The sequence below is a fragment of the Anopheles ziemanni genome, chromosome 3 (assembly GCF_943734765.1).
Source record: "Anopheles ziemanni chromosome 3, idAnoZiCoDA_A2_x.2, whole genome shotgun sequence".
NCBI classification, from domain to species: Eukaryota; Metazoa; Arthropoda; class Insecta; order Diptera; family Culicidae; genus Anopheles; species Anopheles ziemanni.
Genome location: NC_080706.1, coordinates 53457130 through 53481908, shown reverse-complemented (window position 1 = coordinate 53481908; position 24779 = coordinate 53457130). Strand labels below are relative to the sequence as shown.

General features: G+C 46.9%; 2 protein-coding genes across 2 annotated transcripts; one reads left to right on the top strand and one right to left on the bottom strand.

The window, feature by feature from the left end:
• Positions 1-180: 180 nt before the first annotated feature.
• On the top strand, positions 181-1317 carry LOC131284993 (cathepsin B-like). The gene has a single exon (XM_058313854.1). It carries the CDS (start codon positions 181-183, stop codon positions 1315-1317), a length of 1137 nt encoding a protein of 378 aa, XP_058169837.1.
• Positions 1318-1728: 411 nt separating this feature from the next.
• LOC131284992 (uncharacterized) lies at positions 1729-16865 on the bottom strand. The gene is made up of 8 exons (XM_058313853.1): positions 16758-16865; positions 7425-7479; positions 5120-5805; positions 4159-4622; positions 3659-3815; positions 2986-3387; positions 2790-2882; positions 1729-2718 (listed from the first exon to the last, which is right to left on the bottom strand). Exons 1-8 carry the CDS (start codon positions 16863-16865, stop codon positions 1729-1731), a joined length of 2955 nt encoding a protein of 984 aa, XP_058169836.1.
• Positions 16866-24779: the final 7914 nt, after the last annotated feature.

Here is a 24779-nt window from a genome sequence, read left to right as displayed (position 1 = left end):
ATGCAGCAACCAAAGGCTCTGGAGGATGATCGCGTGTTACTTAATAAACAAATCCATCAACAGGACGATGACCAACTCGTGAGTAGCTTCGATTGATAACGATCAGGAACAGTATTTAAAGCGTTTGGCCCTGACATTGATTACGCCAGTCGCTCATCAGAGCTAAGTGCTACAGGCATCATGGGACCGTATACAACGCTGGCCGTTATCGGACTTTTCTGTCTTCAAGGCAGCCTTGCGGTTGGTAGCGCCGAGAACAACCTTTCATTCAAGTTGTTCGTGAAGAACAGCAGCGGCGAAAACTCGCACCAGCCGCAGCCGAACTACCGAGACTATTCTTCGTACCGGTCGCGCAACGCCTACTATGGATCCGCGGCCCCGGAGTACTTCCACACCGGCTTCGGCAGTGTGGTTCCGTCTCAGGAGCAGTTTGTGGCGGCCATCAACAACCGCACTCGCACCTGGAAGGCGGGAGTGAATGCGCAACCTAGCCATTCCTACATGACTGGAGTACTGCCGGAACAGGCGCTGAAATATCAGCTTCCGCTGGGCTTCGTGCTGAAGAAGGAGTATGAACCGCTGCCAGCATCGTTCGATGCTCGCCAGAAATGGACCTACTGCCCGAGCATGAACGTGGTACGTAACCAGGGATGCTGTGGTTCGAGCTACGCCGTTTCGGCTGTGTCTGCCATGACCGACCGTTGGTGTGTGCACTCGGAAGGAAAGGAACAGTTCAACTTCGGTGCGTACGACGTTGTGTCCTGCTGTCACCGTTGCGGCTTTGGATGCGAGGGAGGAGCGCCGAGTGCGGTCTGGCAGTACTGGGTCGAGAATGGCATCACCAGTGGTGGAGCGTACGGTTCGCACGATGGCTGCCAGTCGTACCCGTTCGATGTGTGCAAGAAGCAGGTTGACCCAAGTGAGGCTCCGCGTTGTATGCGCACCTGCCAGCCAGGATACAACACGACCTACGCGGAAGACAAACACTACGGTCGGGTAGCGTACGCCGTGCCCAAGGACGAGGAGCGCATCATGTACGAGCTGTACAACTTTGGCCCGGTGCAGACCTCCTTCACCGTGTTCACCGACTTTTTGCAGTACAAGAGCGGCGTCTACCGCCATGCGTTCGGTGTGCGCTTCGGCACACATGCCGTCAAGGTGATGGGTTGGGGTGAGGAGAACGGAGTCAAGTTCTGGCTGTGTGCGAACTCGTGGGGAGCCGAGTGGGGCGATGGTGGCTTCTTCAAGTTTGTCCGAGGCGAGGATCACCTGGGAGTCGAAGCGAACGTCGTCACCGGACTTCCCCTGTTCCGCTAGAAATCGCTTATCAATGAAGGTTGATGCAAGGAACTACTTTATATGTTTATACAATATATGCAAGTGAATAGAATTCGGTTGTGTTGCTTTTTCTGTGATAATTCACTACACTTATTTTACGTTCAACAGAAAACATGCATTTCGTTTTAATGATAATGTATGTAACATGTCAAGAAAATTCTTTTAATCTCTTAAATTATTAGTAGCGGCTTACAGAATCTTGTTTTGTGCAGAATAGTCCGTGTCTTCCTTTAAAACAAACACACACAAACATATATAGCTGAAGTGGGCAAGATTATTGGCAAACGCAATACAACACAATACAAACGCTATAAGTGCACACTCACAGAAATCTAATCCTTAAATAGAATTCCCTCGATGGGTTAAATTGTCTACACAAACTTCTCTCACTTAAGCCCCGTTGTTTTTAGCGTCCGCTCTAGCCGGATCACCGGCCGACTTCGTTTGCAACGCCTTCAGCTGTTCCTCAAGCTGTTGCGTCCGTTTGCACATATCGACGTAGTTTTTCTGTAGCTGGCGTTGGTAGATGAGAACTTTCTCCTTCTCGTCGGCCCATTTCGCCTTTTCCTGCTCGAAATTCTCCCGGCAGGACACGAGTTCATCTTTCAACCGCTCGAGTTCACCGTCAGTGCAGAGTGGTGTTTTATGACCTACCGTTTTCCCGCTCCCTTTTAGGGCTGGAGAATCCTTGGATTGAGCTTCGTTATCTCCATCCTCGTTCTCGTGCTCCGGCGTCGGAGTCATGGATTTGTAGTCATCGTCCGAGGAGCTCTGGTGGTGGTAGGTTTCTTGAGTAGTGATGATCGCGGGAACCTCATCGTCCGCGGTGGAATTTGTTGTCACGGGTAGCGTGCCCGGAAGGAGACTGCTCAAGTCGAGGGTAATGTCGGCCATACCCACCTGCTTGCCACTACCGTATGCGTCAATTATGTTCGACTTGTCCTCGTCGGAGTAGTTGCAGATCTGCGAGCTCAGGAACAGCTTTTTATCCATTTCCAGCTTGCTGTTGAAGTAGTTCCGTATGATATCGCTGCTGGAGATCACGGCCGACGGAACTACGGCCGACTTGCTTTCCTTCTTCTCGGTGGAAGGAGGCTCTGTTGGTCTGTTGCTGCCACTATTGCTAGTCTGGTTATTATTATTATTGCTATCGCTGCGCTCCGCTTCCTCGAACTTTTGTGCCACGAGCTCGAGCTTCTTTTTGTACCGAGCGTACCGGCCGGGCGGTGCGCCTTCGTAGCCTCGCAGGATCGAAATGTCAGACAGTTCCTTTCGTAACTTCTGTATTTCGTTGTTCATCAGCACAATGATTTGATCCTTGAAGATGACAATACGATTGAGCTGGGATATTTCCAGATCAAAATCGAGCTCCTTTTTGATCTGCAAAGAAAATGGTGAAGAAATTAAAACGCTAGGTGCCAACGAAGAATCGAGCTATTCTATTGACTAACCTCTGACTTCTTTAAACTGATTTCATCATAGTTTTGAAGTTTCTGGTCTGCTTTCAACTGGACAATTTCATGATCTTTAGCGGCCATTTCCGCCTGCATGAACGAGACCATGATATGAAATAAATGGAAAGGAATTGCTCATTAGAAATCGCCAGGGAAACTACAAACTTTTCGTCAATGTGGTAACGCAACGAACCTGCGCGTCTTTCAGCTGAGTTTTCATGAGTGCAATTTCTCCATTCTTTTGACACAGCTTCCACTCACTCTCCTCAAGCCGCTCCTTCAGATCACTAATCACTCGACGGAGCATCTGAATTTCATCCAGTAGGTCCCCATTCTGATCCTTGAGTTCTTTCGCGCCCAACCGCAGCTGACCCATCTCCGACTTTTGCTGCTCCGTTTGGTCCTTCGCCAGTGCCATATCCGAATGCAACCGGGCATTGTCCTCCTGGAGCCGTTTCTTGTCCTGCCGCAGCTGGAACGTTTGCATCATTAGCAGCTGCTCGAGTTTGTGAACCTTCTGCGCTCCGGCACGTAATCGGCTCTCATGGATCGCTTTCAGACGATTCAGCTCTTGCTCCCAGTGCTTCTCCTTATCCTGCGGGTAAAATACACAAGTAAAAAAAATGCTTCATAATTTTAAGCCTCGCAGCAACCGTCGAAGCTGTATGCTCCTTCTTTTTGAGGTTTCAGCGTGAAAGCAAGAAGCGTTACGTTGGTCAATAGTTTAAGTGAAGCCAAGCTTTTCGTTACAGTTAGAGGAACACCATGGAACCCTAACACGCACACTAATCTCGCCAACCATTTCGCCCCTCTAAATACCATCCCACCGGAACTAAATGCATCCAAAATCACAGCACACTACCAACCTGATGAACTTTGAATATTACTTGTTCATTGTGCTCCATCGTTTGCCGCAGGTAGGCCAGCTCGGAGTCGCGATCACGCAGGGCGGCCTCCAGCTCGGAAATGCCCGAGTCGGAGGGTGACGGTGCCATATCGAGGCCATCTTGTTGATGGTAGAGACTATAAGCAAAAGAGGATTTTGTCAATATAATATCATTGTTGCATGAAATGAGCAACTCATCTCTCTTTTGTTTTAATGTTCAAAATTATAACCAAAGTTGTTAAAACACGATTGAAACTAATAGTTTCCTCCTTGCATAAAATCCTTAACTCAGAAAATACGCATGAAAGTAATTTTAAAGCTGATACACATCGTATTCTATAAGTTGATGTAACCGATAAACGTTGCAGAAACTGTAGACGTTATATTCAATCAACTTGTTGTTTAGCCAAATATTTTGATTCTGATCTTCTCCAGTTGAGCTCACATCACAGCATAGCATTGAACCCTTCGAACACCTACCTATGGCTAGGATTGGAGTAAGACGCGACCATGCTATCCGGCAGCTTCAGGATCGACTCTAAACTGTCGTACGTCTTGAAGGGTATGGTCGAGGAGCCCTTGCGCGTTAAGGTACTGTACTGGTGATGGGGGTGATAGTGCTGGTGGAAGCTGCTGCTCATCATACTGCAACCCGGCCCGATCGACGCGGTCATTGAGCTACTGCCAGAGCACGGACCGACGGAGGCGATCGGAGTGGCTCCGTTGCTTCCACTGCTGCTCTGCTGATGCTGCTGCTGCAGATGGTGCAGATCGGTCGTGCTGCCGAATTTGTACTGCAGGCTCATCGTAGGACCGAGCGACGGTGTCGAGCCGTACCGGTCGCTTAATTCCGTCAGGCGTCCTCCGATCGGGGCTCCGTAATTTGGTGTGTTACATTTGTAAGGAACTGGTTTGAAGGCAATCGGGCGGATCACTTGTTTGCCCTGGAAGAATAGGAAAATAGAACATATGAATAAAAAATTTCATCACTATGTTTAAGGGGCACGAGTTAAAAGTGTGTAAACCTAATCTTCATCAAAGAACTGTTTAAAGCTTTAGATTTGGCCAATTGATGTGAACTAGAATGTGCCCCCAATGAGCGTACCAAATCAAACTACATTACAAAGTGACAATAAACCGAGCACCATTGATTGATTTATTTGGCAGTTTAAAAAAACATATTTCCATATGCGGATTTTAAGCAACTGAATGTATCGTTTTTAAATGTAAAATGTTAAGGCTCGACCGAACAGGATACTTAATATTTGATTTTAGGCAACTTAATGCAAAGTGTCCAATTTTTAAATGTTATGGCTCGTTTGAACAACATCATTATCTTGTATTGAATTGAATAAATGGAATAAAAATGAATTAAATCATAACAAAAATCCAAAGTTAAAGGTGTGTTAGAATATTAGAAGAGATTATAAGTCAATATTACCTTCCCAAGGATACCGCTGCAAGCTTGAATTTTCGGTGGCTTATCGTCGATCGGTATCCCCAGCGTCGAGGCGCTTCCGCCCGCAGGTCCGGGTTCGCAGACCGACGGAACGTTCGTCATGACAGCAGACGGCGTGGTCAGCTGAGGCGTCGGAAGCTTTACCTTCGGGTACTGGTGCTGCTGTTGCTGGGCGGCTGCCGTTTTACTATTGTTCTTTTCGAAAATTTCTCGAATGTTCTCAAAGTGCGCCTTCCGCAGGCTGCTCTCAGACTGGGGCTCTCTGGTGGTTCCGGCCACCAGTGTCAACGAGCTGGCGCCGCTGCTACCGACGCCGAGACCGGACGACGTCGACTGCCTGTTGAGGAAGTCGGAGATTCGCTTCTGTTCCCGGCGCGATTTTAGCGTTCCCGTGAAGCTCGCTTGGGCGATGCTCAGGCCAATGATTGGCATGCTGCTGGGGTGCGGGTGGAACGGGTTATTCTCGAGTGAGGACGAGCGGTAGTGACCTTTGGGGCGCAGTGACCCCGGTGCTCCGCAGCTACCATGGTTTGGGAGGGCTGCACCGGCCACATGAGGTGTTTTCTTGGCCGCCGAATTGTACGGCGTCAGTAGGGGCGAGGGATTCGGTAGTAGCAGTGACGCTGGTCCACTCGGTTCGGATGGTTCCATTGCACTGGGTGTGTCTCCTGTGGAATTTGGAGAAGAAGAAAAAGGTTAGGAATCAATGTCGCACGCATCCAGTATCTAGTAAAGATTTTTAGTTTGAATAAAGAATTGATAATCACTCAACCATTTAGTCACAGTATATTTTTATGCATACACGATTGTAGCAACTATTTTCTTGCAATTGAACAATAATCAATACATTTAGTGCATAAGGATATATTACGATCCTTGAAACTGTGTGAAATGTTCATGGTATTAGAAGTTTTCATTTGTATAAATAGTAAACAGTTTATTTTTTTCTCTCCTTCTTGTTTTGGATACATTTTTGTCTTGCTTAATACTGTAGGAAGATATTAACTTTAACTTTTAGTACCTTGTTTAGTACTACTTTATGCTGAGTAATAGAAAAAGATTAGACACGCACCACCTTTAATTAGAGATCATACAACAATGTTTCTCAACAGATAGAACAACATGAAGGTACGAGGATCGATAGGTCTCTCGTATGTGTTCGTACTAGCAAAGCTATCTCGGTATCCTTCTAGAGAAAATTAAAGTTTCAAAGGGTACACATAATTGTAGGAACAATATACATAATGACCGGATTTGTGAGCTCAATGTTTGATTATTGTATATTCCAAGGCGTCTCTAGTTCGTATGCTCGCATTCAGCCTAACTAGAACCCTTATTGTTGTGATATGTATGCAAATCAAAGCAGAGGTAAATGTGGCGAAGCTGAAAACAGGTTTTCTTGTGTTCCTCTATTCACAGCGACAACATGGAACAGCTGTTTGACCTCATTGGGTAGTGCAGCTGTAGCGCTAGAGCCAAACCCTACGGGCTGCAAATAATACCCTAATGTTGTACTGATCGACAAGCTTGGCAACAAACCACCAGATATAGTGCATTGACAATTTGGGTACATATAACATTTCTCTCTCCGCCCCTCCCGACCATCCATGGGATCAGGGTCATGCAACGTTCTCCAGCGATCGTAGTTCAAGGTAGCGAATGATGTTTTATCCTCCAATTTGATCATGTCAAATACGTCAGCTGGCTGTTTGCCTGTTGTAGCTGGTGGCATTAGTCATCAAGCTGACCTACTCTGCAGTGTGCGACAAATTTGTTGACTTCTAAAGACATCGATTCGTATCTATGGTATCCCACGAAGTGTTCATGTGTTCAAAGACCGCTCCTCATAGGGGCCAGTAGGGCCATTTTGGACACCTGGCGACGGACAGTAAGCCCGTGTTATGGGTAAACGGTACAGGTTCTTTGAGCCAACACCAATGGTGGGGGGGGTATCCCGTCTCACGTCGGTTGGGAGTGACGGAAATTCATTACATTTGATTACAGTTTGTTACATTTTACGACGGTTTGCGAAGCCATCTTACGACACCGCCCGGCACAGTGCACAGCATGGGCGCTGATCCATTGCGAAGCTGGGCTCGAGGAGAAGACAACCGGTGCCCAAGATATGAAGCCTTGCACCCTCCGGGCTCGAGAGACAGCTCATTGACGAAACGTGATGAAGATTCCGGTGCGGCATTCGAAGTCGAGAGAACGTGGAGCAGCACGTTTGTTGAATGAAAGCAGCTCGACTTACGGTTCACTTCTCAAAGATCCTGCCGGGCCGTACCAATGCGAGCCTCGGTACGAGCCTCACCGGTAGTGGCTTGCGACTCCTGGGGCTGCTGGACCCGGACCAGACACAAGGGGAGTTAAGTGGAAAGGCTTTTGAGTAGCGTAAAACAACAAAATCGCTGCCAGCAATAAAATAAATTACAATTCGCCACCTCCTTCCTTGCTGCTCGGGGCTCGTGCGCCCGCGTGCTGGGGCTCTCTTTCTAATGTTTTCTTATCCGAGCGTGAGAACTTTACCTCCCGCCCCTTCCCGTAGCTCCCATCCACCGGAGCCGTTGGTGCACCTTTTTGCGTGAGGGTGCGTTACTTCACCAACGGGTAAGGCAGCATCAGTCAGGTCTCCTCGGGTGTCCCCTCGACTCGACCCGTTCCCGTACATCATCGGACCCCCGATCACGTTGTCCGACTGCCGGCTCTGACAAAGAGCAACATTCACGAGCTGTCTTGGCGATCATTGCTTTGGTGTCTTTTAAGTTCTCCCTTCTCTTCCGCCCGTAGAGGTTGTGTGGAGACGTTGTTTGCTTCTAGACAGTGCGAAAAGGACGTTAGAAATCCGTTGCCCCTTGGGATGGAGAAGGTGTGGAGAAGTGTGTGCAGCGAGTGCAGCTGTGAAATACTGCCATGTTGCATAAGCTTGGAGTGGAACTGGAGACTGATGCTAGCGAGTACGTATCGACGCGGGGCGCCGTTTAGGGGAACGCAAAGGTGGCACTGTACGTAAAAAAAATCCCTACCTTTGGGAAAAGCCAGTCCCAGGGCGAGCGGTAACAGCGAAGAATAGAAGTTGATGCAGTTGGAACCCCGTTGGACACAGCGTGCTTGGAAGCTGCAAGTGGGCGATGGAAACTTCGCTTAACATTATTTTATGATTATTTGCCACTTTTTGTGGTGGCAATGCTGTGGGAAAGAACGGTATTTGCCTATTACTTTCTCATCTAGAAAGTATGAACGTTAGGTAGTGTTAGCGGGTCTCGAGAATGGAAAACTAATAGTTGGATTTTGAAAGAAGCTAACGATTAATCTGTGCAACGACGGAAGTTTACAAACTTTATATCTACTATTGAGAAATATAGCTTACAGCCCAGCATGCATGTCATTTAAAACATCATATTATGTTTTCACAGCAGTATAGTTTGAAGCTTCACTCTGTTGATCTGTAGATGGATGTACGAAAACCCAAAATTACAGCACTGAACTACTGACCAAACAAGTGTTGATAATCTGTACCAGCTCTCCACTTGAAGTTAACATTTTATTGAAATTAATAGAAAATTGTTACGTTATATGGTTAAACACAATTGAATTTGCTGGAAATTTAAATAAAATCTGCGTTTAAACAAGGTAGTAAGACACATTTCTAAATATAGAATGGACTTTTCAGCCTCGGATCTATCTATCAATCTTTGTGAATAAAATATTTTGCTCCATCACACCCCAAAAATCTTCCCAGCGATTAATTCCATTAATCATGTAAACATGTGATGAATACTTTCAAAAACCTTACACTACACTTTGTCATTAACGAACATGATTCGGACCCTGTCTCCGTTTCCTCCTGTCCGTTGTATTTTCTCAACCTCAGCCATTTCAAGATACAACATTAATAACACGCCATGAAGCTTGCACACACTTCCTCGCAGTGGCATTGAGTACCCTGTCCACGTGTGCGTCATTATTAGACGTAAAACTCTTTCGTCCCATTAGTGGGGGGTAGAGCTTTTATTCGGCATCTTCATCCGCCACGTGTGGCCCCGCTCGTCGTTCATGTGGTCGTAATGCTGACCATGGTGATCATCATTTGTGAATGGGCAACATTTCTCTTTCTCCGGCCCCAATCATACGGTGCGGCAACGGTATCGATCGAACCAACCGACCGACCATTGCAGCCATCAAGTCGATCAACACTAATTCCACGGATAACGGAATGTTATGACGATCCATTCTTCGGACGTGGACGCGAAAGACGATCCATGCTGGAGGCGTACGCGCTAGACCATCTGACCATTTGCCATGGGTCATGTTTTTGGGAAGAGATTGCCTACTTCCTCGACGCATCTTCCATTTCTCCTCGGCCTTTCGAAACCATCGATCCGATCAACCCGACATCTGGTGTGCTGGCTGGCGGACCGCCAACCCCTAATTCTGCCATATGTTCACGGATTGGAAAAATATATACGGATCAGCAGAAACAGGAAAATAGAAAAAGAAAGACACTAATCTATTCGATCTCTATGTTTTGTTTTGGACAGGGCTTCTTCAAACTCCAGCGAACGTAAAGTTGTTGAAACATCTTTCAATTACCTAAATTATGCGCTTTACAAGTTCGAAGAAGGCAGAACGACCACCCAACGTCAATTGATTTGTTTAGGTCATTGTTAACGGATGTACTTATTGCTTACTGATCGCTCTACACGCTTTGCTATCATCGATATCTAATTTGTTTGCATGACGAATGCAAAATATCATACAGATAAATGTAATGATAGGAACATTAAAAGATAGTTCTATGTATGTAATTGACATTAGCAGACTTCCAATTCACAATACCTTTGAATTTTGAACATTATCAAACATCTTATAACTAAAACATGTACGAATTAAATGCAATTAAGCCATTGTCAGTTTACTTTAGTTTTTTTAAGCAGAATCATAAACATTTCGTGTTTGATTGACGATCTACGACCTCAGCGATGTTTTCCTTTACATTTCCTCAAAAAAAAATTTTATAACAGCTTTTTGAATAGACTTTTAGAGCCTGTTTAAGCCTGTGCAGTCATTTATTATTAAATGATGTTTCAATGTTTTTTTCAATAATTGAAAAAAAAATAAATAAATACCCACACACAAAAATAGATGATGAATAGAGAATAGTTTGCCACACAAAAAAATAGATTGTTACACATTTTTAGAATATGCTAAATTATAAGTATTTGGGTGCGATAAAAGATTGTGCAATAAGACAATTATAAAGACTATTTTTTTTAGTTTCACTCCAGTATGCGATTCTTTATACATTTCTCCATTTTCTTTGTTCCATGCTCATTGTAGAAACAAATTAAATTACTATATTGATTAATGAAAATAAGTAATAATAATTGATTTACAGCTTACTTGAAACTTTTAACAACTCACTCTTTGAAAAAGTAAAAGAAATATACAACAAAGCGACAAACCTCAAGCACACGAAAGTAACTCATATAAAACATACAAAGTGCGAAGATGGTAAACATCACTGTCGAACGGAGGTAAGCTGATCACTGAATGGATCGAGGAGGATGCCACTTTCCTTCATCGGATTTATCACCCGGTACCTTGATTCGTTGCTGGCGCTGGTCGATCACAAGGCATAATCCCGTCGTTGGTTGTTCCACATTGCTCTTGGCGAAAGGCGAAGGAAGCAGAAGCACAGTTGTACACCCTCGGCGAGGTGTTTTCCTTGGGGCTGTCCCACCAGCGGCAGATCATCGAAACGGGGCCATAAATCATTCCCTCAGAACTAGGCCCCCCGATATGGCGTGCAAAATGTCAAACCGCATAGTGCGCATCACGCCGCGAGGATGACGCGTCAATCAATGGATTCTGCTCCTCCCACCCCCCTCCGTCACCAGCCGTCGACCACAGAATCGGGCCACCAGATAATTGCATGCTGCTAGAATCGATTCGATTGCTTCCCTCGTTTCCACCTTCCCTCGGCTAGCTGCTCGAAAGCGAATTGGAATGGTACGAGAAGTCGCAAAGCTGCCGCTGCAACTGCAACTTGCGCAATCAGTCTTCGTTGATCGGCTGACGGTGATGGGTGATTCATCATCCGGCACGTTCGCGTAGACGATCGTCCGTCCCAAGGAGAAGTGTCTTGCGAGCTCGGCTCGCGAGAACAAACCTTCGCAAATAATTGAGACGGCAATTTCCGAATTTGTTCCCTCCGAAACCGACGGTGTAAGCGGTGCGGTACCTACTTCTTGATTTCTTGTGTTTTCGCCACAGCTGCACCGGACCGAAACTGCGGCAACGGTTTAATGGTGAAGTGTTTGTAAGTAGGTGTATGTGTGTGTGTGTCTATGCGTGTTTGCATTGAAGCTCACCCGCTGCTGCGCGGGGTGTGTGGGGAAAACAATTATGTCGGAAATTGAACCGAAAATAACGGTCATTATTTAATGGTGGCAAAGCAATCACGCTTTGAAAGTGCCCCTCGCGGGTGCCCTCACCCCTCCCCCTCGTTCCTGGAACCTCCTGGCCCGGAGCAAAGCAACGCTTGCTCGCGTGCTCGAGGCAGGCCGAAGGTGCGGCCGGCGCAAAGATGTAGAAATTGATGGCCCCGCTCGCCTTCGAGATGCTTTCGAGTACCTCGGAGAAGCGACGCACGGCTCCTCTGTTGGTTGGCCGTTCTTGGCGCTCGTCCGCTTCTCCGTGGGTCAGAAGGTTAGGACAGTGATTTGACATTGATGGGTGACTGCAGATCGTGCCGCGGGGTCTTCATTTTCAAACATCGGCGTTTCGTAACCGTTCTTATGGCCACAAATCGGATCACCTTCTTGCGACTGCCGCCACTACCCTCTGGAGACTTTGCCAGTCTCCAGCACGGAGGTGGGGGATCATCTTCATCCCTTGGCGCTCCCTAGCCCACGGATTTGGAGCGAGGTCATTAGCGTGCTCCCGGAAACATCGTCGATAAGACCCCCGCCAAGCTCACCACCCTCGGAGAAAATCTTGTCCAGGAGGATCACCCAGAAGAAGATGAAGACAGACACACACTCACACACCGCAACGTGGTTTGCAGTCGCACAGCTTGCGATCGCGATCTCGTGCTCGATTTGATCGTTGTTTTCACCCACCCAGAAACACCAGCGTGTGCATCGACGACCCTCCCAGGCGGGGGAAGCATATCGGGGTGGTGCATAATTTTGCCATAAATATTACGAAGATCGACCGACCGACCGACCGGCTAGCGCTCGGAAGGAAGAAGGAAACGAGAAAAATTCGAGACAGCGCGCGATGTGTTTAGCCACTGGAAGCCCACCGGATCCGTCGATGCCAACTAATTCATTCCCGATTTCTGCTCCACGCCGATGTAATATGTTAATTAATAGTTTGTGAAGGCACGGGAACACCGATGGAAGACCCCCCTCACCCTGCGGAGAAGCTGCATTGCAATCGCCTTCGACGTCGTCGTCGTGGCACTGCTTCTGTCGCGTGAGTGTCGACAAATTTATGGTTTCTGAGGCACACAACGCGGGATGGCCACGAAAAGCCGCACGAACCGAACGCGCAGGACGGGTTCCGCTGGGCGTAGCGTGATTTCTGGACGGCACGGGAGACGTCCAGCCCAGCGCCGGAGTGAAACGCACCGAGCATCCCCACAGGTCACCACAGGATGGGCGCTTGACCTACACACAGTTCTGGTTTGGCGTTGCAGGCAGGCAGGCTGGAGACGTGGGTTTTATGGGCATCGGTGGCGATTGGAACTTTGAAGCGAAATAAACAAGATGATTATTTTTAATAACAGTACCCGGGCTAACTGTGTGCTTCATTTAAATGTAATTTACTCCTTTTGCACCCCGGTCTGCTCGGAGGCCCCCGGGGAGGACGGTCGGTGGTCGTGGCCTGTTCGCCTCCGGATTCGAGCAGGTACACGGTGCACGAAATGTGCAGGATAGTTCTGGCCGAAAATGGATAATAACAGCGGTGCGTGGTTTGAACTGGGCGGACCAGGAATATCTTGAGCTGAGCGCGAGCAGGATGAGCGCGGGCGAGGAAACGCCGAAGGAAATCGATGCCATGGCGGGCCATCCGGAAAGTGGACGGTTTGCGTCAGATCGGTACAGTAATTGACCCTTTTGGGTTGCAGCAATTGATGACGATTACGATGGTTTGCTACCGTGACTGGCTGTAGGGAAAAATAAAATGAGCAAGATGCTGCACTGAAAAGCAACGAAAGAGTTTGCCTTAGTTGACGAAAAAAACTCCCTATGAACCTATGGTGTTGTTTTGCCGAAATTCGAAATCCTTGAAAAGTTTCAAGGATTTCGCTGAAACTTCGCTTCCATTCGAGATTTCTACTAAGTCATCATTACTAGTTTTTTTTTCAAATTATTATTTAGATGGACAGAAAATCTAAAGGGTTACAAATCATGGGCATGTGGTAGTTTAGACTCTCAAAATATCTTTGATTTAGAAATTACTTCATCCAAGCTTTGCTTAAACGACACCTCTTCTTTCTTCGTAAAAGACATTTTTTGAAGTGACAGTTGAAAGGTTGTTTCATTTCACATAAGTTTTAGTTTAAGTTTCGGAAAAGAAAGGAACGGATGTTTTCCCTCCAATGAAAAAGATACTTTCACTTTTGTAGGTTTTTTATTTTATTCTAATTTCTTATTTTATTCTAATTTCTATTTTATTCTAATTGTTCAGAGGCAAATCAATTTAATTTATTTAATTTATTATTATTTTTTAATTTAATTAAAAAAAGAACTTTGAACTGGTGCTTCTCGTAATGCCTCGGGTTAACATTTTGGAACAGGTACGAAACAAATAAAAACTACAACTGAAGCCGATAAAATAACTGTTAACAGCTCATGCTTGTTATAGAATAGACTTTCTGAATTCATTTTCATAATTACTTTTTTTTATTAAATTGCTAACTTATTCGCTTCATTAAGAAACGAAACTCCTTCCAGCCAAACGTAAATACTGATAGGGAAGATCGTTGGAGCTATCACTTGGCAATACAACAAGTGCTTTATAAAGTGCATCTGCTTCGGGGTGGCTAACGGTAATGCGTGTTAGCATCCAACGAATCGTAAACCGCCTAGAGCCAACACACATTTAAAACGGTACCTCTAAGAAGCGCCAGGGACAGAAATAAAGCTTGCCAAATAGCTTCCGAGCCGTTGGAAAGAAAATTAACCCGACCAACAAGCGATCGATCCTCTGTAACAAAGAACGGCATTTGAATTTTCCGATTCGTCAGGGCCGGGAAAAAGAGACTTTCCCCGTTCGTAGGGCCGATTCAGGCTGCGGATGGTGCCAGTTGGTCGCGGGTAAATTATATTTGCCCGTTGATGCTTGATTTACGACGCGATGGGTTACTGCGAGTGTGCGAAAGCAACTTTCTGGTTGAGGTTGCAAAAAGCTTCCCTTGAGTGGAGTCTGCAAGAACCCGGGGCACCCGGCGGGGCAGTATGGAAATGGGAAAATGTGCCAACAACATTGTCGCGAGTGTAATGGATCGTTCGTACGAGGTATATGCGTATGCACTCCCGCGGTGGGGTGTGTATTTTTGTTTAGCATTAATATTCATAAAACAAAACACTCCTCTACCCCCACCAACGCCCTAGCCCTTTCGGGTGCACTCGAGGGAAGAACACTGTTGGGTGTTGAGATTGTTTGTTTGTTGCGTGGAAAAGCAAAACTGTGAGCAACACAACGTCATCAGCGTCGAAAGGAAACATCGCACGCACATGGTTTGGCTCTTGTAGCCATCGCACCGATGACCCAATCTAGCCATCGCAAAACACCGGAACATCCGCCGAGGTTTGAGCCGCTCAGACAATCACCCGAAGGGGGGGTCGGTGTGGCAACATCAACGAAACCACGTCGAGGCAAATGAAAATGGAGATCAATAGAAGAGCCCTTTCTAAACGTGATGATCGCGTCTCGATCGCGTCCCGATCGTCGTGGTCGTCCTTTCTCTTTCGCGATGGTACACCGCACGGTTGTCAAAGGCACACCACTCGATCTGCTTGAACTATGAACCATAATTGACCGACTTTTAAAAAACAGCACAGCACGCTTCGGGCGCAACCCAACCCGGTTGTGGGCTTAGTTCGGCCTGATTGCTGCCGTTGCTTGCCGTCGGAAGGAGATTGATTGGAGAAGCGGGCGCTGGCACCGTTAGCCTGGTCGTGAATGTGCACGATCATGACGGAAAGCTCGTTACAGACGCCTTCCTGTCGCCAAGGGGCGCTGCGCGCGTACGTTCATCAATTCCTCCTGCCGGGTTTTTCCATTAGCGTGGGGCAATGAGGCTCATATCGGGGGAGTAGCGGGCTTGCTTGGGTGTCAAATATCAATTTAAGGGACGAGTTAAAAATTTAATTCTCTGAATTTTTCCAAGAAGTTTTTCAAAGAAAATTTGGATTTTGATAAATTTTTCATCGACCAAAAACTAAGATGTCTTAAACAAAAATAAGCGAAATAATCGTGTGCCGGGTGAATTTCGTGCTCACACATTGTTTGCAAGGTTTGTTTCACTCTAGCCTTTTTGTATGCGTATTCGATTACATTGAAGTCTCAAAATCAACACTCAAAAAAACATTTGATTTTTTAATGAATTTTGGGATTTTTTAGAATCAATATAAAAACCAACAATTCATCATAAAAAATATAAAGTTGAGAACCTCTGATCTATCTTTGCGATTGTTTTCTGAAATTGTATACCTCAAATTTCATAACTTTCAAATCGATTAAAAAATTTATAAATCGAAGATCGCCCCAAAAGTTTTATTCCTTTACAACTTTATCATATTCCTTTTGATTGCATCGATATGCAATTCGATAGTTTGGGAGTTAGTCAATGAACTGTAGATCAGAGTTTAGCTACCAGATCAAAAGTTATCAGTTTAGGCAATTCCTATCACCGTTTCCTTCGATCTTTTTGTGTTGTTAGCGAAATGAGGCCAAGCGAGGGGTGAACTGCTTCGAGGCCTCAATATCGGGTGACGACGCTTGGATCACTCCCCCGTGTCGCGCGAATTCCGGATGCACTTTGGCGAAAGCGCGGCACATCCGCTATTTTCTCGTCGAATGGTGTTTGTTATGACCCAGAAGGGGGTTGGGTGTTTAACCGTTCAGCTTTGAATTTATCTCGACGGCCAATGGCTCGGTGGGTTGGTGGGAAAAGCGTGACTTCGGGAAAACAAAGAAAGTACAGGAAGCTGCGGCAATAGAATCCAATTGCGGGCAATTGCAGAAATTGTTGGCGTTAGCTAGGATGGAAGCTTTTCTCTAGCGAGTGAGAGAGAGTGAGAGAGAAAGAGAGTGGGAGATCGCGATGGGCCGATAGTGGAAACCGAAACCATCACGACGCAGGCCGCCTTGAGGCCGACCTGAATCCTACGGTGGTCCCCAAACCGTGAACGGAACGGGTTCATCTTCCCGAGGACCGAAAGAGGTTTGGGCAAGGAGGGAGACGCAGCAGCCAGAGGTCACCGTTAGGCGGGCGCACCGATCTACACCGAGAGGATTGCGGGTGGCAGCGCATGGCGTACAAAGAAAAAAAAAACACGGCGACAGAAAAATGAGTGCCCGATTTCGAAAACATTATTATTACCGAGGCACGATTTTCGCCCGTCGCCAGGCACTGACTCCGGCACGGTACGTGTTGCTCGATGCTGTTATGTCCCGACTTTCCCGGACCATCGAGACAAGCGATACCCATCGCTACGGGTTCTTGAACGGCAATGCCCGGCCATCAGCATCCTCCCAAAATAATAATAATAATAATTCCTAGCCGTGCTTAGAGGGACGGCATACGGCGGCGCTGTTGGAAAAGGTTGCTGAGCATGTCGTTTCTCCCCGTGCCCACCCTGTTGCTCCACAGTATTCGCTATTTCTATGACCGGCGCGTCCACAACCAATCGGTGATGATGGATGCGGTCGGCATTTCGTCGCGATACGGTCGAGGCAAGAGCAGGCTGTCCGCGAGTATCGGAGACTGCGACTGGGTCTGCGGAATGGCGACGGGCGCGCATGAAATGGTGAAGAACATTCTATACCCTGCGCCCGGTCAAAGCTTTTGGCGAACGGGAACGAGCCCCAAGTCTCCTCGCCAAGCCGCCGCCAACAAACCAAACGGTCGTGCGACCTAACGATAAAGATCTCACGATTCCGTTCTGTTGCGCCGTGGCCCGAACGGAAAGTTTCGCATGGACTCGAAGACCCGTAACGGGCAGGCGGGGGATGTTATTTGATTTTTGTCGATCTTATCGACCGTCGACCGCGACGTCGGACGAGGCGACCGATGAATGGCTGTGCTTGGCGTTTTTCTCTCGCACGCTTAAATTATGATCCATCGCATAGATTGGAGTCGCAATCGGGTTGAATTGTTCAGTGCAGAGCGATCGCCGGAGCGAAGGAAGGAGGGGGCGGGAAAGGATTCATACGGGAAAAACTTTCTTCGCCGCAGCGATGGTTTGACGTTGCTTTATACCAAAACGCATTACAGAAAAACTTCGATTGATGTTATGGGAGGCTCTTTGATTCAGTATCCGAACGAGTTGGTTTCTTTGGCTCGATTGGACATTTGTCAAGTTGATTTTGAAAGGTGTATATCATGAAAATTCATAGATCAATGTACGCATGCATACATACAGTACGCTAAGGGGCCATGTATACGCTTAATGTTAGAAAAAAGTTAAAGAGATTTTAAATTCGATCAATTTTAGATTATTTTAATGTTTATTCGAGCGGTTGTCAAACACACTCTCCTCGAATCGGTCCAGCATATAATTGTTTCTTTCATTGGTGTTTTTTAATTACTTCCTATTTTTTAAATAATTTTTCTATTGCAAACATAAGAGAGAAATGGCCCAAGCTACTGCCCCAAAGTGCCGGTTATTAGTATCAAAACTATTAGTTTCTAGGACATCACTGATGCAATGGCTTTTCCAAATTGATATTACAGCGTTTTACATCTCACCTAGCAACCGCGGCAGTGTATGTAGAACATCAAAAATGATAGCCTACTGCAGAGTATTTGATGTTGAATCGCAAAACCCACAAGTGGCAACACAAACGGGTAAGTAGAAAAATCATCACTTTCTAGGATCTACCAGAATGAAAGTTGTCGCGTGGATGTTCGAAGTAGGCACGACCAGTCGAGGGGTGCAGGTAAAAGTAGGGGAAAATCGCTTTCCGATCGAAAACATACTTTTGCGAGGATTGTTGTGATTCGCGCTCGTTTTCTGATGCGAAAAAGCGATCATAGCCTACCTTATCCTGTACCTTTCGACTGGTCGTCTCTACTTCAAACATCCATGAGACAACTTTCATTCTGGTAGATCCTAGAAAGTGATGATTTTTCTACTAACCCGTTTCTGTTGCCACTTATGGGTTTTGCGATTCAACATCAAATACTCTACAGTAGGCTATCATTCTTGATGTTCTGCATACACTGCCGCGGTTGCTAGGTGAGATGTAAAACGCTGTAAATAAAAGTTGACAATTATTAGGTAAGTTCGCAAACAAAATATGTTTTGAAAGCAAAACAAATACAAGTGTTGATGAAACTTTCAATACACGTCATTAAAAGAACGCTGCGAAAAGTAGCAAGGTTCAAGACTAAAACTATTTTCCCTCGATTTCATTGCTAAGTTTAAATGAAATGGATTAGTTTTAGTTTCAGTAGCGTTCTTTATTATTGTAAATAGTAAAACAGATGTGAATAATGCATACAGCATAAATCACCAGCTCAATCACAATCAAAGCATTAGAATTGCTAATGCAAAAGGATCTGGAAAGCGATCGCAACCGCCTCAAGGAGCGAAAAGTGAGAGTGGAGCTTCTATTGGGTGCAATAATCGAACCAGTAACTTTCCGTCTTTGGTGCAGTGGTGATGCAAGCAGACTGCGCCATGTAGTCCCTGCGCCTCGTGCATAAGCACGGCACCTCTCCAGGGCTTGTGCGACACAATTAATTACCGTTGGAGTCGGCGCAATTCGCGGCATGTGTTCACGTGCGGCTCTCGGAAACCAGCTCGGTGGTGATCCATCATTGTGCAGGGTGTGGCCCACGGGCAGATCTCGTCTAGCGAGCTCCGGCAGTGACAGTGTTTTCCGACATCCAACCTTACTCCGCTCACTCGCGACTGGAAGCGCTCGTAACGAGTTTAAGGAAACTGCGAGTGAAGGAGAACAAAAAGGGCTAAGTACCCGGATACCTCCCGACTCGACGAAAAGCCTACCCGGACAACTTTCGTTTCTCGCCCTTGTTTTCCGCAAGCTCGTTTTTCTCCCGCGCCACCACCGGACAGCGTCCCTGTCCTATAGGGATGTAGGCTAATCAAGTCGTTAATGGTTTGATAATGATAAATTATCGCAATGAAATGGATTTCCTTTTGCTGCAGCTATCCGCTGCTGGTTCGGGGCGTTCGTGGACGATCTCCCGGTCCAGGACTTTCCTCGGGCTTAACGGAGGAAGGGTGGCAAAGCAAAACAACATGTAATAAAAAGTACCGAAGAAACCGGACCTAGCCGGCCGCCATCAGATTGCGGACAGCGGGGTCTGCGCGGTCGTGTGCATCGGATGATGGCGAAAGTGTGACCGCAGATCGCGCCGTGCAAGGTGAAACAACGTAGCAGTTTCTGATTGATTCGATGGCTTGGTTGGCGATTGCTTTGGCCATACTTGATCGATCGCTGGGAAGGTCAGAAGGCCAAAGACGCCAGCCAAATGAAAATAGAAAAGAAAACAGAAACCTTCTCCAGCAGCGAAAGCTGTGACCCACATTTTGACCGTAGCAGGGTCGTCCCATGGTCTGTGAATGGGGTAGGATCCGACGCCTCCTGAAGGCTACATAGGCTCTCCTACCCAACTCCTATTCTGGTATGTCCAAGCCATACAGACCGTGTACATGTAGCCCCGCTTATCCGAGCTTGGGTAAACGGGTCCAATCCCACCCCCTTGGGAGGATGGGGTTGCATGGCTAAGGCAGAAGGGGGGTGAGCAGTCCGGGTTGCCGGGCTGCTTGAACGCCTGGGGGGCAACCAGGCGCAACCAAAGCTGCCACTGGGTCGCAGGGCCAGTCACCCGGCCCCAGTACTTCCGACTACAGAAAGACGAACGAATATACGGAACGGATTCAACGGTAACGGACATATGCAACGCCCCCGGACAACGATTAAAATGGGCTCATGGAACGTACGCACAATGTATAGAACCGGAGCCTTGAAACAATTGGACGAAGAACTAGCCAAGCTAAACATGGACCTCGTCGCACTACAAGAGATACGCTGGCTAGGTAGTGGTGTGCAGAATAGACGTGGCAGTAGCTACGACATCTACTATAGCTGCCACGACCGCCACCACATGCTCGGCACGGGCTTCGCCGTAGGTCAACGCGCGAAGTCCGCAGTCATTGATTTCAAGGCTATAAACGATAGGCTATGCTACCTGCGCATGCGAGGCAAATTTTATAATATAAGCCTCATTAACGTTCATGCCCCTACCGAAGACAAAGATGAAGAGGAGAAGGACCTGTTTTACGGCCGCCTCGCGAAACTCTATGAAAGTTGCCCCAGGTATGACCTCAAAATCATCCTGGGGGACTTCAATGCAAAAGTCGGTAGGGAGTCGATGTACCGCCAGTACATCGGAACCCACAGTCTACACGAGCACAGTAATGAAAACGGTAGTAGATTGGTCCAGTTCGCAGCAGCGAGCAATCTGGTCATCGGAAGTACCAAGTTTGCGCGACGGGACATCCACAAAATCACGTGGGTATCCCCGGATGGAGCCACTTCCAACCAGATCGACCACGTGTTGATAAATCGCCGCCACCAATCGAGTCTGTTAAACGTCAGAACTTATAGAGGGGCCAACATCGATTCTGATCATTACCTGGTTGGCTTAATGATAAGATGCAGGATCGCCTGCCCACGAGCCAATGTGGGTAGAAACAACACGCAGACACGATACAACACGGACTCTCTTAAGGACAGTCGAGTCCAACTCTCCTACCAGGGAGCCATAAATGAGTCTCTACTACTGCAACAAGGAGAAACAGATACGAGCGGGAGATGGGATGCTCTAAAAACAACGATCACGAACTGTGCCAAAAACATTTTAGGAGAACGTCGTGGCAACACCAGATCTGGCTGGTACGACGAGGAGTGTAGACTTGTGAATGAACGCAAAAACTGCGCATACCGAGCAATGCAGCAGAAACAAAGAACACGGGCATGCGCAGAAGAATATCACCGGTTCAGACGAGAAGAGAAACGAGTTTTCAAGCGAAAGAAGCAATTGTGGGAGGACGCCAAAATGCGAAAACTCGAGGAAACCAGAGTGCGTTACGGACCCACAAGACAGTTTTACCAAGCGATAGCAGGCCACCGAAGCACCTTTACTCCGAAGGTGACCTGCTGTCGCAGCAAGGATGGAGATCTGGTCAGCAACCAGCCAGAGGTCCTCTCGCGGTGGGCTCAGTACTTCGATGAATTACTAAATGATCAGTTTAACGAGCAGCTGGAGGCTCCACCAGCAGATGAAATCATGCTTCAGCCACCTAGCATTGAAGAAACACGAAAGGCTATCCGTCGCCTCAAGAACAACAAGTCGCCTGGCACGGACGGAATAACAGCCGAACTGATCAAAAACGGAGGCGCAAATCTAGAGAACGAAATTCATCGACTGATATCTGAGATATGGGATAGCGAATCGATGCCTTGTGATTGGAATCTTGGTATCATCTACCCCATATACAAAAAGGGAGATAAGTTAGACTGCAGTAACTACAGGGGTATTACGGTGTTGAATACCGCCTACAAAATATTCTCCCTCGTTCTTCAAGAACGACTTGACCCATACGCTGAAGAGATAGTAGGAAACTATCAGAGGGGATTCCGAAGAGGGAGATCAACCACTGATCAGATCTTCACCATGCGGCAAGTCTTGGAGAAGATGGCAGAGTACCAACAAAACACTTTCCATCTCTTCATTGACTTTAAAGCCGCATATGACAGCATAGCCAGGGTAAAACTGTATCAAGCCATGAGCTCATTTGGAATCCCGGCTAAATTAATCAGACTTGTAAGAATGACCATGACCAACGTCACTTGTCAGGTGAAGGTGGATGGAAAACTCTCAAGTTCCTTTGCTACCACCAAGGGACTGCGCCAAGGGGATGGGCTTGCCTGCATACTCTTCAACCTAGCGCTAGAGAGGGCCATCCGAGACTCGGAGGTGGAAACTTCGGGGACCATCTTCTATAAGTCAATCCAGATCCTGGCATACGCTGATGATATTGATATTATTGGTAGAAGACTCTCCTATGTAGCGGAAGCATACCAAAGGATCGAGCAAGCGGCGAATAACCTCGGACTGCAGATAAACGAGGGAAAAACCAAGATGATGGTGGCACCATCAGCGGCCCTGCCAACAATTGCCGAAAGCCTACGCGGGGGTGACGTACAAGTAGGTGAACGCACTTTTGAAGTCGTCCAAAATTTCACCTATCTTGGGTCAAAGGTCAGCACCGACAACAACATTGAAGATGAAATTCGCGCTAGGGTGCTGGCAGCCAACCGGTCATATTACAGTCTGAGAAATCTCTTCCACTCACGATACCTGTCAAGACAGTCGAAGCTGGGACTATACCGAACATACATAGTACCAGTGCTCACATACGCCTCCGAGACATGGACTCTGTCCAAATCTGACGAAACCCTCTTAGCCGTGTTCGAGAGGAAGATGCTCAGGAGGATTTTTGGCCCCGTATGTGAGGAGGGACAATGGAGGAGCCGTTATAACGACGAGCTCTACGAGCTGTACGGCGACCTTACTGTCGTACAGCGAATTAGACTAGCCAGGCTCCGGTGGGCTGGTCATGTCATGAGAATGGCACCGGACGACCCAGCCCGTAAAGTCCTTTTAGGCTGTCCCCAAGGACAGAGGAGGCGTGGTAGGCCTAAATTGAGGTGGAAGGATGGCGTAGACGAAGCCGCCAATAAAGCCGGGATACGGAATTGGACCAGCGTGGCGAGCGACCGTGAGCGGTTTCGGATGGAGCTTCGTCAGGCCAAGACCGCTCAGCGGTTGTAGCGCCACATAAGTAAGTAAGGGTCGTCCCATGAATTGATTTTGGCTCATCATGATGTTTAAGCAACGGTCACCACCATCCTACCCAAAAAAATGGAGTAAATGGTATCGAGATGAACTTTCTGGCGAAGTCATCTTGCCCAAGTTAAGATTTTAAACTGAAGCAATAAGTATACTGGCTTAAGTTCATCGATTCACGATAAGATGTTCAGCGATCTCGCCTGCAATCACCGAACGTATCAACATCGTAGATTGTAGGAGAAAGCAACAGTGATTTGTACCTATAGGCCATTACAAACCGGGAGTTTGGCCCAAAACGCATGTTGTGGCCGCCGACCCGCTCTCTACTGATGGGTCTTTGCTCCTACAAGCCATTCCCGACGCTCTCGGGCGGCCATCTTTTTTCCGAAGTGAGTTTCAGGAAATCTGGAGCGTGAAATCGCTTTCTGCGTATCGCCCCGATCGATTATGAACTCCCTTCACTCCACACTCGATTAGCTTCCTTCTTTTTTGCATACTGGCGAAAGTCTTTCGATCCAGCATCTCATCCGAACCACCATGGAAATCGATCGAACCTTGTATGATTGCATTCTCTGACCATTGCCCAAGAACTAAACCCTCCACCAGATTTCGGCACGCTCGTTACTGCCAAAGAAACCGCTCGAAAACCGCCCGTTTTGGTTATGGTACGTACCGTTGCGCGGTCCCGTAAGGAGTAATTTCAGGCTGATGTTTTAGTGGAAGCCAAAGAAATCTAACTTCACTTCATCCAAAACGAGCTAGCATACCATTCCGCCACTTCCCGCGAGCGATTGGCTACGGTCGTGCGAGATCATAAATCAAACGGGCAAATCGTTTTTTGCTGCTCCCGGTTAGTTTTTGCCAGGTTCCTCTTGCCAGCTCTTTGCTAAATAGAGCAACCTGAAGGCCAATCATACATCGCACTTCTTTTGGCGATGATGATGGTGACGTGAATAAATGTGAAACTGTACCAAATTTCACTTCCTTCGCAAGTTTATTTCAAAATCGCCTCAGAAAAGACTTTGCCGGTCGTCGGGTGTCTAATTGGAAAATCTTTCAATTCCTTCTACCGGCTTAAGATCCGCCCGTCATTTCGCTAATGATGGGAAGTTAGCACAAACCGTTTGAATTCCGTTGTCCGTTAGCCTCCAGAAATAGGTTATGATTCGCGGGACCGATCTCGGCTGCACAACTCTTTGCTTCATCTGAGCCAATTGTAAGTTGGGTTTTACATCAAAATCAGTTGGTTTTGTCAGTCTTTCAAGAACCATGAGGATAAATTAATCATAATTGCCAACATAAAGCAAAGTTTAAAATGAAGCTGCTACAAAAGTTAATATAAAATTAAATCAATATAAGATAAATATGATGTAAATTAAATCAATTAGTAATAAAAAGAGAAATTGCATTTTGCTTTTTGTAACAAGTCTAATAAACCAGATGTAACAATTCTAAATTTTTGAAACAAGTCTAAATAACAAGTGTTCTACATTGTGTTTTAATAATTGTGTTCTA